This window comes from Photinus pyralis, unplaced genomic scaffold, assembly GCF_008802855.1.
Source record: "Photinus pyralis isolate 1611_PpyrPB1 unplaced genomic scaffold, Ppyr1.3 Ppyr1.4_LG5, whole genome shotgun sequence".
NCBI classification, from domain to species: Eukaryota; Metazoa; Arthropoda; class Insecta; order Coleoptera; family Lampyridae; genus Photinus; species Photinus pyralis.
Window position 1 is genome coordinate 35,012,908 of NW_022170596.1, and position 17,477 is coordinate 35,030,384.

A 17,477-nucleotide genomic window follows, 5' to 3' on the forward strand; every position below is an offset into this window, starting at 1 on the left:
AACAACTGAAGACCTTCTGCAGAGGCACCTATAAAAAGCATCATGCGGGTCACTCTGTAATTGGGCGCAAGCCTGTTGAGAGCCCAAAACAAGAGAGGAATAATAAATAATAAATAAATAAATAAAAGTCCAACTTGACTACCTCCTTTCCTTTGCGGTAAAAATTCGTTTTTGTGTCTCCCCGCTTCAAAGCTTTGTTTTCTGTAGCCAAATTAGTCCAGAAAGTTATAATTTGCTGACCTAGGCCGGCAAAAATATCACTAAAAATTGGTTGGTGGAACTGATTTAATTTGCAATGACATTGCTAAATTTAAATTAAATTGTTATGTAAATGCGGTAGGTAAGTACCCTAATCAAGAATTGTAAGTTTCACTTACAAATTTTCGTTTAGTGCGGTTATGACACTTGTACATGTTTACCGATGGTAAACTTACGGTTTATGGCAAAAAACAGATATAGCTAATTGAAAGTATAGGAAATTGAAGTTTACCTACTTTCACACTGGATGCCAGGAATGCCAAAAAATGGTTTCGCATGTAAATTAACGCAGTCAAAAAATACAACACTAAACGGATGAAGAGTAACGACACTACATGATTTGTAATTATTATTATTTCTGCCATTGTTAACATTAAACTGTATACATTATTCCATAAATTATATATCTACAAGCAAGTATATTTCTCTGAAGATGACAGTTTCCGAAAAGGAGGTGTAGGTACGCATATGAAAACGGTTTCTTGTCGATATCTATGCTCATATCTATGATGAAAATTTCCGACATCAGTAAGTTACTTCCGTGTAGTAAGACCATAATAATCAAACTTCACTGCATAGGTACAACAAATTGTAGATCATCGGCCCTCTTACTGCTCTCCTCGTAATCGACAGCCAACGAGAAGTAGATATCCGAACAAACTTGTTATCATTCTTATATGTAATGGAATTAATATGATAAATCAATTTGCAAATGAAAACATTGCAACCCAATTCCCAAAATAGGTGTAAGCACTAGCTGCAATGGAAATAAATTTCAAGGTTATGTTTCCCATTGAAATCAACTTACTACCTATTAGTTTTAGCGCAGCTTCTTTTAAATGTTATGAACTCCTTAAGACTGCGCTAAGCGCTTTACAAATTTGTAATAATAATTAAATTAACGTAAATGCTTTGTTTATTCATTTAATTAAGGAATAAATAAACACGTAAATATCGGTTGTGATGTGACATACTTGTGCTACAAATCCATTTTCTGGACTTGTGATACAAATAACTATTTCTTCAGTATAATAAAATGTAGTAGTATTACTAGAAATACTACTTCTATATCATTCTACCAGTCTGGCGAAATGTAAAATTGGTAAGCAATATATAAAATTAAAAAAATTCTTCATCGACCGAGAATTGAACCCTTGTGGCAGGTACAACGATTAGACGAACGACGACGACGGCTAGCATCGAGCGAAACTAGACAGGCGCTTTTCCGCCGTGATATAAGTCAACCCATGATATAATCCATGGTACATAAGCTGAATTTATAGTTCCGTACCCGCAACGCCGTACCGTAACGTTTGGAATTAAACCCTACTTGTTGCGCGTGAACATTTATAATTCGCTTTAACGTTGCGTTAGAACGGTTACGGTACGTAGGAAATGCCCAAATCTTATTTCTTACGGTAAATCGTGCTAACGCGCTTGTCTTCGGTAGTACTCGGATAATTCAAACAGTTGAGTTTATCCTGACGTTCGTTTTATTTATTTACAATAATTATTGACACTTTGTTGGTTATTATTATTTTGAAATGCACGTTACTCTTACTGACAGATGACATACAATTGCAGAATTTGTTTCGCACTAATACGCAAGCTCATCTCTTACCACTACGGTAACTATAAAGGCCGATTCAGAGTTCCGTAACGTATGAGGTACGAAATAAGAAATAAGCGGTAACGTAAATCCGTAAGAGGTAAGGGAAGACCGTTTGCGTCATATGTTGTCAAACTGACGTTTGAGATTGTAGTACCAGAGGTTATATTGCTTTTCATAGACGTAGGTAAACGAATGTGGATAGTGACATCATAATCATAGCGCTTCTAGTGTTAATACACCTTCAACTCAAATGTTTAACGGTCGAATACATTCTCATCTTAATAAACAAAACATGATTCCGTAAGAGATAAGGTATGAAGTGAAATAATCCATTTCTTACTTCTTACTACTTACGTCTTGCATCTTACGGAGAAACTCTGAATGTCACCATTATAATTTAAATGTTTATTTTTCTTATTTCTTATCGTTACCTCTTACCGCTTACCGTTACGGAACTCTGAATCGGCCTTAAATCGTTATTATTTTCGTTAACGTAAGATTTTACGGTTTCGTTCTTACGTTCTTACGGCGTTAAATTTGCTTTTATTCCAAGTGGCTATGTATCAAATTTCATTTAAATACCTTCATAAATAAGAAAGTTTGCAATTCGGTCTGTAAATGGTCGAGATGCGCAAAGGGCACTGTGAATGCTGATCGATTAGGTTAAACTTTTGGAATTGTGTTTTATATGGCTAAAGCTATGCGCATATTGAATTTCATGCAATTCGGTTCATAACTATCGGAGGTGTAAAAAGGGCCTACTTTATTTTTTGGGCTACATATTCACGAACTCCGATCTACAAATTTGATAAAGCATCCACCTGCAAAATTTCATCGTAATCGATCCATTCGTTTGTGAGTTATCGTGCTAACGGACGGACGGACAGACACACACAACAAAATTATAAACTCGCTAGGAGCTCGTTATTAATTTGGAAACTGTCATTGCTAGTGTCATAATTTTGGTGGTGGGTGACAAAGGTGTATTTCATATTGATAAAAAGCAGCCAAAGTAGGTAAAGAATTGATACCACCGAAATCCAAAAAACTATATGAGCAGCAGTACGATGCGTTTAAGAAGTAGTGCCGCATACAAAATGTGGAACAACCTACTGAAATTGCCTTGTTAGTAATTTCATCCTTCCGGGATTTTCGTCCAAATTTAATTCCGGCGGGACAAAAAGTGACATTTCAGTACTTGTCATAATGGAGTGAAGTGGACACTTTAGTCTCTGAAGTACGAAAAATCAAATATAACACCAGTTTCAAAATTTTGTTTTGCGCATGCGCAGTGCCAACTTTCTTATTTATGGGGGGATTTAAATGAAATTTGATGCATAGCCACTTGGAATAAAAACAAATTTAACACCAGTTTCAAAATTTGGTTTTGCGCATGCGCAGTGTCAACTTTCTTAACTATGGTGGCATTCAAATGAAATTTGATACATAGCCACTTGGAATAAAAGCAAATGTAGCGCCATTTTCCCAAATTTGGTTTTGAGCAGGATGTGCAGTGCCAACTTGTACTGATCTTAACCCACCCCAGGCTCGAAATGGAAATGACAGATTTCACGGAAAAGTGGCAACGTTGCAATCCCAGTATCAAAGCACGGTTCCCGCCTAAAAGTCAAACAAAAGGATGGCACGTGATTGGATCGCCTACGGTAGGGCCCCCTTACGTTACACGAAGCCAATACAGTGACTCGGGACCCAGTCGGGCAGGAACACTCAAATAAAACACTGTAATGTCTGCAAGTTTATTTATTATAAACTTATTCTGAAAAACCCGGAATTTGGATGTGGTACATTAAAAGCAAAGCAAGCAAAACCTAAAGGTGCCGCACTCTCGCAAAAGCAGACTACCAAGGCGAAAAAGAGTGCGACTTGAGAAAAACCTTGGCCGTGAATAAAACACAAACTATGTTAATCACAAGCAAATTGAAACAACAACCACCTAAGCAGAACATGTAACACTACCTTAATTAATTAATGAATTCGAGTAGCAGGGTACGTTTGGACAGTATGCGTAGAGTATTCGTCACAACATGTCATGTACTTTTCTTTAATCGCGGCTAGAAGGTAACTCACTTTTAGTTAGTCATTGGATGGTGAACCTGGTTATTTGTTAGGTCAGGGCCAGCGTTTCAGCTTGGTTGCCCTCCTGTTTCACGGTTATATTGTTAGGAATTGGGCCGGCATATTTGCCTGTCAGCCCGTAGCGCAGTTAAGATTGTTAGTGGCAACACACTCACGCATTTATTGATATAAGTCACCTTACTAGTTATTCGTATCAGTGTATATCGAATAGGATGGTGTGAAGTTTGTAAGAACACGTCTGATCTATTATTCATGTTGTGACGTAACAATAGGCAGTTATGACCATACTCAGTGTGCCTGTGGGGCCCTCAATTATGCTCAGTTTCCACACAATGACATTGGTATAAACCCCAGACTTCCGGAACTACTACTCGTGCTTCGTAACACTCCCCGGACATCGGTCTCGTAACGACACAAAACTGAAGGTGGTTAAGAGATGGGGCGCCGCCCATGTGTAGGATGGTCTTTGTTACAGCACATCATCCCTAGAGTTGGAGGTTCGAGGGCCCTCGGACCCTTTTAGGCCTTAGGTCTAGAACACCTTTCTATTCTAGCGTCCGAGCTCCCTCTCACGGTAGAAAGGTATTAGTTACATACAACAAGGCACACACATTCGCGAATGTTACGAGTCACCCTAAACTAAATACAACTAGCATTGCATGCCCTACTTCACGGAAGTCGAGGTTCGGCATAGGTACGCCCCGTGCACCGTGTAACTGAGTAAACGTGGCCTAAACCTGAGACATTGTAGACTTCCACAAGCACATGGATATAGTTAACACCCTGCATGTTGTAAATTACGTATTAGCACAATGGTGGTTGGAAAATATCTGATTTAACAAATGGCACAATTCATATAAGTACATAAGAGTAAACTACATAAAATACTTTACCCGACACCAAAGTGATTGCACTCACAAACACCAAAAACAAAGCTAAACTATTTATACAACTTAAAATACAATAAGCCCACCACCAACAAGCTTTAACAAACAACAAGTGATCATCTGACGCCAAGCCCACAAAAAAAAAACCCAAACATCCTCCGGAAGCTACCAAAAAAATATCGACAGGTGGTGATGGCGGTGGCTCATGTCCCCAGAATCTCCAACTACTTGACCGGTTGCATCCGACGTTGAAATGTACAGGGTATTTAAAGGGATCTAGACATCTCAAACTATCTTATTTATGCAAGCAATTAAATGAAATTTCATACATATACACTTTAAATAAAAGCAAAACTAGCATCATTATTAAAATTTGGTTTTGCACATGCTATAGCCATACCCAGGAGCTCGTTTTCTATATTTGTTTAGTTTCTTTATTCCATATAAACGCGTGTACCTCATTCCAGGGTGTAAAAACGCTGCGTAGATTCCGCCGTGGAAAAAACGCCCGTCTAGTTTCGCATTTATAGATAACTATAGATACTAGGGAAAATTATTTATTTTTTTAGTTCCCCCTCCTGCCACAATTTGCATCAACGCGTGCTGCACGTACGCTAAATTTTTCTATATTTTTTGCTATCAAGTGACTTAAATAATAAAAGAAATTTATTAAAAAATACAATTTGTTCAATCCTGTCATTGAAAACAAGTGTTTCTTACTTAGATACCAAATGTGAAAGCGTTTGTTTTACCCATTCAAACTATTTCCATAGCAACGGGTGAGCGAAAAGAGTGAGTGAAAAATTTTCACCCACTCATAATACACATACGCTGAACTTTTATTTATTCATAATTCATCACTAATAGATACAAAGTAACAAAATTACTTATAAATATGAAAATTAACATTACAATTGTTAAAAATTGGTTGATTGATACCAGGGACTTGAACTTTTCCACTTCCACTTCTCTTTGATCAAATGTCTTCGCTTTTTTAGGTTGATAACCCTTAGAATTACTTTTTAGAATCGCGAACAAGGTTTTAAACCTAAAACATTTCATATATTACAACCAGTAAATTAATAATGAACTAAAACTTACTTGCTTTCTCAAAAACAAATAGGGTGCATTTAAGCATCGACAATATAGACCATAAAGAAGGGGCAGCGTATTTTTGTATCAATCCATTGAAATAAGCAACCACTACTTCTTCAATTACAACATTTACGTTTCTGTTCTCCATCCACGACCGAAATTTTTCAACTCCTTGATGTATCTGTCTGGATTTTTTCGGTAATAAATTAAATGTCGCTGCATTCGCTTCTTCCAAAATGTTATCTGGCACAAATACACTATTTTCATCTTCCATTTTCTTGGAAATCTAAACGCGCACACTTTTGCTACAATTATAATTTGTTGACAGATTGTGTCAATTGTTTTACGCAGATCTCATGGGAACCATAACAACGAAAACTACCTACTATGTTTTTTTCAGATGCTTAAAAAATAACTATTACACTGTTTCTTTTTAAATTTTTATTAGTAACAGGATTGAACAAAACGCTATACAGCACTCGTGGAAAACTAAATCACTCACTTGTGTGTCGTTCCACACTCGGCTACGCCTCGTGTGTAATCTCGACACACGCGTGAGTGAAACTTTTAGTTTCTCCACTTGTACTGTAATATACTATTATCCACCTAGCTTTTACATTTAAGTATGAGAAACCCAAAAAGCAATACACATTTCACGCATTGATTTGTCCTAAATAACAATTAAATAAAAGACCTAAACCATGCGCGGCGTTGCAATTGTTTCCTTAAAACACCAAAATTTACCGCAACATGAAAATTCTATGTACCTACCTCTAGCAGTATGTACAAAGTTCTTATGTTAGGTAAACAAAGCAGTAATTACATTTTTGAAAAAGGACAAAATCCCGCCGCGAAATGAGTTGTTTGTGCAGTTCAACTGAAAGAATAGAACGTTACCAAATTAAACTTTAAAGACTATTTTTCTCTGGCTAATTTGAAATGCGTATATTTTTCAGTTTGTTTGATAATACAATTAACTTTGTTAAAAAATAAAATTATCATTTTTGTATTGTACAATTTGTGCAAGATATACTCGTTCTAGAGCCTATAGTAACTCATTAACTAATTTTCCAGTCCCCTTTTCCTAGACGTGGTAGATTAGAGCCTCGATTGTGTTATTCATGACCGTGATTTATAAACTGCTCTCGATTACAATAAATACTAAAGAAATACTTTTCACGAGTGGCTGTGCGTTATTATTATACAAGTAAAGGTTTTCCCCCTAAGACGAGTAACTTCAGCGCATTTTCCATGAATTGATCAGTACTTCCCAAAAAGCGTAGCTATGTGCGCTATGTTTTTCTTTACTAGCAGCATATATGGTTAAAATTTTAAAGAAATAGCTCCATAAATAAAAAGTTGGCTAGCACTGGCTGCGCATGCGCACATCTAATTTTTGCAATATCAGATATGTTTGCCTTTAACAGAAGCATCTATGATTAAAATTTCAAAATATATCTCGATAAATAAGACAGTTGATGTTGCTCATCCTGCGCATGCGCACATTAATCTAATGTTTACAATATGCGATACGTTTACTTACACTAAAAGCATTTTTGGTTAAAATTTAAAAGAAATATCTCCATAAATAAGAAAGTTGTCATTGTGCAGCCTGCGTATTCAGAGCTTAATCTTCAAGATTTTTCTTGGCTCAGGTGCCAGATCTATCAATCAATCAATCTTTATTTGACCGTATACCATAAATAGGTTTTAACACGTCATTAAATATAGTACATATTAAATTAGTACATTACATATATATAAAAAAATAATAACAGTTTAAAATTTCAAATAAATAAAAGCTAGACAAACCATGTGGCTAAATCAGAATAATATATATTATGAACAATTTAAAATTTTAGTTAAAAAGAGACAAAACAGAGACAAAATATAAACAAGTAAAGGTAAAAATGACTAAAGAGAATACGACTACACAGGTACACAAAGTTAAAGTAAACAAACAATGAAATAAATAAATATCATTACAATTATTGAATAGTTCTCCAAGGTGTATGTAAATATTCAGTAACGTTATAAAAAGAATGACTTAATAAGGATTGATACAATCAGGGCGTCGATTCCCGAAGATGTGCTTTGTTCGACGGTCTAGACCACTCGTTGCGTGAAAGTCATGCGCAGTTGCAGCTACAGGACGGATCTTGCAGCTGTTTTGCTATAGAGGTTATTCAGTGCCCTAACCTATAAATTCACATATTTTCTGTGAAATAAAACATGGAATTGTTCGAGGCTTTTCTGGTTATTAATAACAGTATCCATAATGCAAGAAACAAAACTGACAAATGACATTTCAATTCTTGTCTGTGATTGGTTAGCCCATACAGTTTGTCCACGATTCGGGAATGCAGCTAAACTTTAACTTCCCTATCGTATACGATCATGACGTCATGGCAGCCGGTCACATCACATGCACATCACGGAGCATATCGACTAACTTCGGGAATCGATGCCCAGGAACCAAGTCGACCCTTATAGTCCAGTCATTTAAGGCAAAAAATAAGGCCAACCTCAGAATGAAAGATAATAAGCTATAAACTTATGTAAACCTTTACTTTGTCATTCTGAAAGTTGTCTCAAAAGTCACATAAAATCTCGTGTCCGCGTCTTAAGATATTCAAGGTCAAAGGTCTCAAAAACCGTTTTTTTGCAAATAGCTCATTTCCCATTTGAGATAAAGGACGGTGAGCGCGCGGCGCTTAGTGGTTTACAGTGTAATTCAAGGTCAACCGTAAGTGCAGGTATAAAGATTATAAATCGTTAAAAAATAAATAATTACCGGTAAAATACCGGTAAATTTTTTACTACTACCTACTTCTTTTTTTAATACGGACTGATATCAACTTTATCAACAGGAATATTTGTCCCCCAAAAAATAGGAGGATCAAGTAAATTTATTTTTTACCATTGAATTCAGGGAAAAAAGTGAAGTCATCTTACCGCACAAAAGATGTTCGGAAAAATTCTCCATGGGTGGTGCATAGATATAAATAAGTCGAGAAATAAGTATTACGCTAAAAATATGTACAATTGTTATTAATTTTTGAAAAGATAAGGATTTATTTAGAATCAGTATAAATGTTATACTTTTAATCATTGTAACAGAATTTTAAATGTTAGATGCCATTTTTATGAAAAACATACAATTTTTGTTGTTGTTCACAGTAAAAATGATTAGAACAAATCACAAGAAATAAAGGGGTAATTAAAAAATGTTATAACAAACAATGCTAATCTAGTCCACTAATTACCTGAAAACCAGGTAATCTACAGAAGGTGTCATTATAGAAAAATGCAGTAAATGCATTGAATAAGTAATTTATTCAACGGTAACAGAAATAGGTATTTGTGCATCTCCAGTCAAATATTGAACAGCTTTTCGATAAACGTGTTTACATAATTAGTCCTTGATCATTATACATGGCCTATTGTGTTTAACAATAAATGAAGAGAATATGCAAAACTGAGAAGGATAGATACATCGTTGGTTTCACTCAAGGAGATCATGTAGCAGTGTGTATTGTTGGTGGTCTAACCAATTGCAATAACACTGAAATATAAATTGACTACAGAGAGGAGCCTTACATTAGGTAATGATTCGTTTACAAGATGGCCACGATGTTCCAATGTTTCGCAAAACAAGTTTTAATTTTTATTCGATATTTTTAAAATCCCTGTAGATATTTTTTATTTCCATATAGAATCTAATTGTGTTCGCAACAACGCAACTTTTTTCACACCAAAATTGTATCTCTTACCGTTTTCAAAATCCCCATGTAAATAAATGTGACTTTTATCTGGGATACAGGGATGCAGTTTCGGTTAAGCGCGAAAAAAGTTACTATTTCGGCTACAGTTAGATTCTGTACTTATCGAATTCAAAAATAAAGCATCGAATAAAAACCACCAATCCCATTTTTCGAAAAATTTAAACATCGTCTCTATGTTGTAAACATTCGTTATCAAATTTGTTAGTTTCATAGCGACTACACCCAAGGGAATGATAACGAAGTTTTTCTAGGCCTTTTAGTTTTATTGTAAACAAAATCTGTAGTGCACGTGTTATTTTTATGTGGGATACCCTGTATATCGGGATGAATTTATAAAAATTAGGTATTGTTTTACCAACTTTTGTAACTAAAAGAAATTAGTTTTGCGAAAGTTATGACTATCCAGATGTCAATGTGCATCAAGATACCCTACTAGGGACCTATGACGTTAAATTTGCACTTGTCCACTGGTGATATGGCAATATTAGTAGCTTGACGAAATAAAAGCTCGTCCTAATAAAAATTGAACTTAGGTGACATTAGTTTTCATATTTACAACCCTCATTGTCAATTTGAATTTTGTAACAAGTAGAATACAATTTGCTGTGCTTTGGTAGCATAATAAAGATACCTAATTAAAAAGTTTTAACGTTTCATAAATCATTTGAAAATTTTTAATTTTTCAAACTGTTAATTGTTAAAGTCGATACAGTCGTGATGTAGAATGAATAAAACATGTACGTACGAATCCAGTTTTGTATGATTATGTGAAAATCTGTTAACCTAAACCGAAGTTACATTCAATTCCTTAGAGAGATGTTCTTCTTCCCCCACCCCTCATATTTTATGAGCTAGAGTAATATGTGCTACATCAAAACGATGCAAAATTGATACAAGATTGCTATGCATGTATTTTTTATGCATGTTTGTTAGGTATATTTTAGGAAAAAAGTCATTTTTCTACTTAACCATGAATCGTACGCCCTCTAGCGGCGAAGCTATAAACTTGAAAATAATTTCCAGCGATTTCTCTTGGCCACTTTTGTTTGTTAACAAACCACACTACAAGAACACGGAAATAAAGTCAACCCGGCAACGTTTAAAAATTGCCACCCGAATGACTATTCTCTCCAAAACTAAACAAGATCCCGCTTAAATTTGAAAAGTGGCACGTGATCAAACATCTAAGGCAAGGCCCCCTTACGTTAGTTATAAACAACGCTATGACCTGAAGCACAGTAGGGAAGGAACGTTAAATAAAACACTGAAATTGGGAAAAGTTTGTTTAATAATGATCGTAGTTCAAAATCTAAGACTGAAACACACACAAAATATAAAATTCGGTATACAAAACACAAATACAATATAAAGAAATGCAAAAATTACTACCTGCATTAAATAACACAAAGTAACAACAAACAGTTATGGAGCGACGCGTTCACGACCGCCATTCAAGACAAGATGCCAAACGTAACCCCCGTTCGTGCTTTCTAGGTGGCGCAGGCAGCTTAAGTATTTGATAACGAAATTACAAAAAAACATTATTTTTATTGTTGTAAAATTAGACTAAAATTGGTCGCATATGCGTCCCTACTGAACGCTTCAAATTCTATTTGATCTGCAAAGTTATCACGAATGTATCCCTAGTAATCGCTCCGCTGCACGTAGTGGTGCTCAACGTTGTGTAGGTCTTTTGAAACTAGCCAGTTTATTAGAGATTTACTTTGCTCAAAAGTCGAAATACGTTTCGTGTGCTGTGAACCCTTTATAGCCGCAGCCGCAATATCGATAAATAATAGTCGTAATAATCTAATTTAGTCGCTATCTATCTTGTCTAGTTCTAATTATTTTAGCACACAATGTCACATCAGGATAACCATTTTGTATTATACTATGGTATAACTGAACTCGTGCATGCGAAATACTCAATGAACATTTTAGTGAAAAAGAGAATACAAAACACAAATGGGAGATATAGATAGCCTATCTTAATGGAAACTGATCTTTTATCCTCTACTTGACAGTCGTGTAGTTTTCATCAAACTTTGTAATAATTTCTTAGTGCACTTACGATAGTTCTTCTTGCTTCAGAAGTTGAATTCGTGGGGAAGACTTTAAAAAAGGGGTCATCAGAACGAGAAAAGACCCCCCCCCCCCCCTTCAAACATTATGCGACCCAGCCCTGAAAGGAAAAATGCATTACTTTCGGAACGCACCCTGTATAATAAACTTGGGAAAGGAAAGAAATGTTCCATAACCTTACACAACGCCAGCGGCAAGACGGGTAACAAAGGTGCCTTACATAAGCAAGAATTGTCGATCTTTCAGATTTTACTGTAAGATACACTTCCTTCTCCCACTCCCAACCTCTGATTCTAAACCTCGTGAAAAGATATTTCAACTGAAATTATTTAGTTTCCAAATGGGGACGAATGGTAAATCGATATAGACAATGGGGACATCCTGGCTTCATTTTTTATTTCTGATCTACAAAGTACATTAAAAATAAAAAGACCCCTGTCTCCTCAATTTTGATTTGCGAGTAAAATAAACCGATAATAAATTATTGAAGACCTGTGTTTTTAGTCCGAATTTGAAACGCTTCAGTCTAAATACGTCACAAACCTACAACCAATCACGTAGAAGTGAGCCGGCAACCTTGCGCGAGGGTCTGGCGTTTGTGGGATTTAACGTTTTAAGAGGCATGTTTAACTGCATCTAACGCGAAAGTATTTTTAAATAAACTTTTACTGTCCAAAAAAATGTTTTATGGTTTCAGGTACACGCTTATTAAATTAGAACTGCGGAATTCAACTATACTGTAAACCCCCATTAACCCTTCCCCATATATTCTTTAATAATTGGAGATTATGCTGCGTGCCACTTGCTACATACATGGATATGATAATTTCAAATTATTAAAGAATCTATGGGGAAGGTTTAAATATTTTATCGATTTATCATTTCCATTGGCGCGCAGACTTAGCAGCAAAAGTTGAGAAGCGATCTTGGCGTACCCCATACTCACGAGCAGAGTTACTTCTATGTCAAAACGACGTTTCGCAGTACTTTCGAATCTGGGTAGCAGTCGGTGTTAGAACTAGCGGTTCTTTTTATACACATATGGGAAAGTAAATTAAATAACAACTCCCAATTTTGTGCGTAAGAACAAACGAGAACGAGAACAAATAAAATATATATTACGCATACAACCAGGCGATATCAGGGAAACCTTCTTCGGGACAAAAACCCTGTCATGACCCACACAAATACACGAACTAAACTCGCAAAAAGAAAACAAAAGAAAATTACAAAACATATTAAATTATCTCTCCATGTATATTCGCAACAACTTTTCTTAAAGAACCTTTGGACCTATTAAATACGTCTTTTTCTTTTAGAACTTGCAAAATAACGAATAAGATTACAAATAAGTTGCTTACTTTTTCTTGGTAAACCCGATGGCATTTTTGGGTTATACGAGTTTTGGCGCAGAATATCGCAGTGAGAGTTATGCTTCTATAACTGTTCGATATGAAACTAACGGATTTTTTATCATCTATATCGATCGCCAATAAATATGTAAATAACTAACAAATGTACAATAATAAAATATCACAGTAGAATACGAACAGCAGAACTTAAAACGTATAGACCATAAACTTTAATTAAACAAATGCAACAATTAATGACTAGCTAATTGCGAAATTAAGTATTTAAGTATTCATCTACGGAATAAAAACAATGACTTAATATATGTCTCTTTATAGGATTAAAACAATAAAATGTTGAGTCCCTGACATGACTGGAGAGAATATCGTAAAGATTCACTTGATGATGATGCAGGAAAGCCTGAAGTAAAGGGTTCTCGTATCATTAGTCCCTCCAGTGTTGTATTTATGGGTGCTTCCATTTGTCAGTACCTACCGAGGATTTTTGTGTGTAATTCTTATAGTGCACAGTAAATCAATATAGAGGGCAGAGACACGATTTGTAATTTACGAAAAAAATGTACTTAAATACCTCATCTTGAATTATTTCATCGTGATTGGAACTAAGAAATTGATTTCTAAAATTGATGTTTATTACGATTTAAAACGATTAAAAATAGGACACTTTACGTATCCGCACTTTCCTTTGAGGTGGAGGGTGTAAAATCACCTAAATCGAGAGCCAGAATCGAGTCGTTTGCAAAGCTCCCTAGATTGAGAATTACCCTTTTTGATTTCTTGGACAACAAATATTTAGATTAGACTAAATTGCTTTCTGTTTATTTTGTTATTGCATAATATATTACTTCAGATTTAAGGTACATACAAGGTTTTTTGCCAAATCTAGAGCGCTTGTTTTTCTAAAAACTGTTGATGCGCAAATATTAATGTTTATTTAAATTAAATTACTTATTTAACATGCGATTTTATTTATAGAGCAATATGGGCACAATATTTAGCTTACGATCTCGAAGGAAGCAAGACACTTATTTATCCCTCGAAATAGCGGGATTCGACTTGAAATTAGTGCACGCTACGTCTAACGGAACCGACGTCGTTCGCATACCAACTACCTTAGATGATAAAAAGTGGCATCAGATTGCCATTGGGTAAGTTATAACGCAATTACTTTCGTTTTGTTTGTAGGAATACTAATATATTACCATGTAATTGAGTGTCTTTTTCGACTATTAAGGAGCTTTTTTAGATTAGTTTCGCTAACTTAATTTTGGTTTACTTTAACAACGCTAACTGGATTGTAACTTTGCTAACCCTCCTTTTTTGGAAGCAAGATGAGAAATTGATTAATATTAGGAACTATTACATGTTGGGTAGTTAAGTTAAAAGCTGCTTTCCGAGTGTGAGCACGTAGCGATAATTGGATCATTAAAACTGTTATGAGACTTTTGTTCCAGAAAATTAGATAGCCTTGGCTTGAAAGCTTACCCATAAAAAGATATATTGAATTTGAAGCTTTTAATTTTGCTGATAGCTTTCCCACACTTTTATCGTGCGCTTTTAATTTTCTACTCTATTTCTTCTAGCATACGGGACGACAGTGTTGTCGAAAGTTACATTGATTGTCAGTGGTCTAGAACAGACATAATAAAGCAAGATTCAATAGACATTCCAGAAGACTCCGACTTGATAATAGGATACCTATTTTCCGTAAGATAAAAAAGCTCCGCATTCCGAGATGTTTAACTTAGAAAGTTTGCAGGGCGACTTAGAACAGATGTCGATAGTATCAGATCCCTCCATGGTGAGCTTGCAATGTTCGAACCTTAAAACTCCAATTATTGATCCAACTGTGAAAGACAACGTGAAAGAAGAAAATGTTATAAAATCTGTACGTGAACACAAAAAACTTCCAATTGTCCATCACAAACGAAAAATTCTATAAAGCGCTTAATACAATCTGTAACTAATATAAATCAAATAAGTGTTCTAAAACCTCTACTGCTCTAAATGCTTTACAAATCATGCGCAATTGTAAATGTATTAAATTTATGATTACATAAAAAAACTATTGGAAATGTTCAGTATTATATAGGGGCTATTAAAATGTGTTAGTGAGTAAACATGCTATTACAGGAAATGAAATATACGTAACGCAGTAAATCGCGCAAGACTTAATAATTTGATATAAAACTTTGTAAAAATGTGCTATAATTGGTGTACTTTCTAGTCCAATTGTATGTTGAAGAGCTAGAGAATTCTTTAATATGAGATGTTGTAATTTTTGATTGTACTATTATTTCAGCTCAAAATCAAATATATGTAAATATACACGAACCAACAATGAGTTTTAACAGACAAACGGTAATGCATGGGACTCTAGAAATTCTATTGGTCCCATCGAAATTCAAGCAACGTTATATCAATCAAATTACATTATATTATGAAATTTGTTATTCTATTTAGTACCTGCAGGACAATAGACACTTGTTAAAACTCTACACATGATCTACAAATTTATAAAAAGAAACTATATAGGTACAATGATAGACACAGTACAGCTTAGTTTGATTAGATGCCGGAAGACAATAAGATTCTAAGGAATGTAATTTATTAAATAAAATTTCCTTATTACTGATATAATATTATTTAAGGCTAATAGAATAAATAATTTTTGTATAGTTTATATGTAATACTTGCCATTACTGTATGCAATAATACATAATTAAAGTATTTTTAATTTATTCTCCTTACCTGCGTTACACGTCAGTTTAATTAATTGACGGCTTCAGACGGCATTAGGTAGTGCTCATGTAGCGCTTCGTCTGGTGAACGCGCCCATTGTCAAAATAGCCTCCCAATACTTTGATTTCAGGTACGGATTACGGATTAGACTTGATCGAGGAAATTGATTAAGATCTACAATCAGCTCAACATTCTTCTACTTCAATTTACGGTAAGCCAAAATACATGTTTGATAATAAATTAGGGCAAATGATAATAATAATAATTTGATATCACCGCACGTACAGAGGGTAGGGTAATCACACCGAGAAATTAATGCAGCGGAAGCGGTAGAAAATACATTGAAAATGTGGGTGGTACGGATCAAATTTTGAAATGTTTGGTCTTTTTTAAAATTCGACGTCGAAGTTGACTTTGCAACATTGAATTATTGTGAACCCACCAAGATTACCCGAACCGAGCTACCTAAATAACCTACTACACTTCCAATTTATTGTAAGCTTTGAATATAATTATATTCAAAGTTGTAAGGTAATGTTTGTGTGTTCACAATGAGCTTGTCATGGTCAACTTCGACGCCGAATTTTAAAAAATTATCAAAGTTTTCCTGTGAGATCGAAGGGACTTCAGCGCATTTTTGTGTGGCAGATCAGTACTCTAAAAAGCCAGTTTTGACTCCACCGTAAGGCGGAAATAAGATCTTTTAACGTCCTTGGTTTGTACCCACTTTTGACGTCCCGTTCACCCGCAATTCGCCTTTGAAGTTTTGACTCCACCCTCCATTAACGTCTTGTCGGGAGATACCACAGTTCCTTTCAGAGCCGTCTTTAACCAATTGGGGGCCCTAGGCACAAAAATGCATGGGGCAACTTTGTATGGAAGATACGGAATTCAGAAAAACGATCTCATTAAAATCAATAAATATGGATATCGACAAAAAACTTGTATAATGTTCCTGTCGCTCTTTCTATAATCCGCTTACATTTTTATATTAATCCGCACTTGCAGCCGGTCTAGGTCTATTTGACCAAGAGCTAGCGTATAAAGGAATATCATACGTCTGTTGGGTGGTCAAGCGTCAGTTCTATTTTTAAGTATTTTTCAAATTTTGACAACACAACAAAAACATTAATACAATTAATTGATAAATTTTTTTTTCAATTTTTGAAAAATTACATAATATATACTACCAAGCGAATAGACAACGAAAAACCTCTGTCAATGTGCTAGCGCCCTATTATTTTTTCTCTCCATTATTTTAAAATTGATGGCAGATGTTTATTAATAAACTTTAGTCTGAAACTACAAAACTCCTAGTCTTCACCACAACCCAAATTGATTGATTAATTGACTTTCTTGTAGGCCTTCGGTGTCGCATTTTTATTAGTTGACAGTTTTTCTCGTCTAATTGCTAGGCAACAGATTTTCACTCGGATTTTCATTACCTAAACAATCCAAATTTACTCGGTAAAATACAAATCTCTTGTGCAATTATAAGTGATAAACGCTGAAAAAATTCCTTCCTTGAGATTAAGCCTCGCCATCATGG

At 35.0% G+C, this 17,477-nt stretch overlaps 1 protein-coding gene across 1 annotated transcript in view; it reads left to right on the forward strand.

Annotated features, from left to right (window-relative positions):
• LOC116170705 (protein kinase C-binding protein NELL2) overlaps positions 1-15,927 on the forward strand; it is a 28,390-nt gene extending 12,463 nt beyond the window's left edge. Inside the window, exons 4-6 of the mRNA XM_031487209.1 lie at positions 14,162-14,334; positions 14,770-14,893; positions 14,946-15,927. Coding sequence (XP_031343069.1) covers positions 14,162-14,334; positions 14,770-14,893; positions 14,946-15,128 — 480 coding nt within the window. The 3' untranslated portion in view covers positions 15,129-15,927. The remainder of the gene's footprint in view (positions 1-14,161; positions 14,335-14,769; positions 14,894-14,945) is intronic.
• Positions 15,928-17,477: the final 1,550 nt, after the last annotated feature.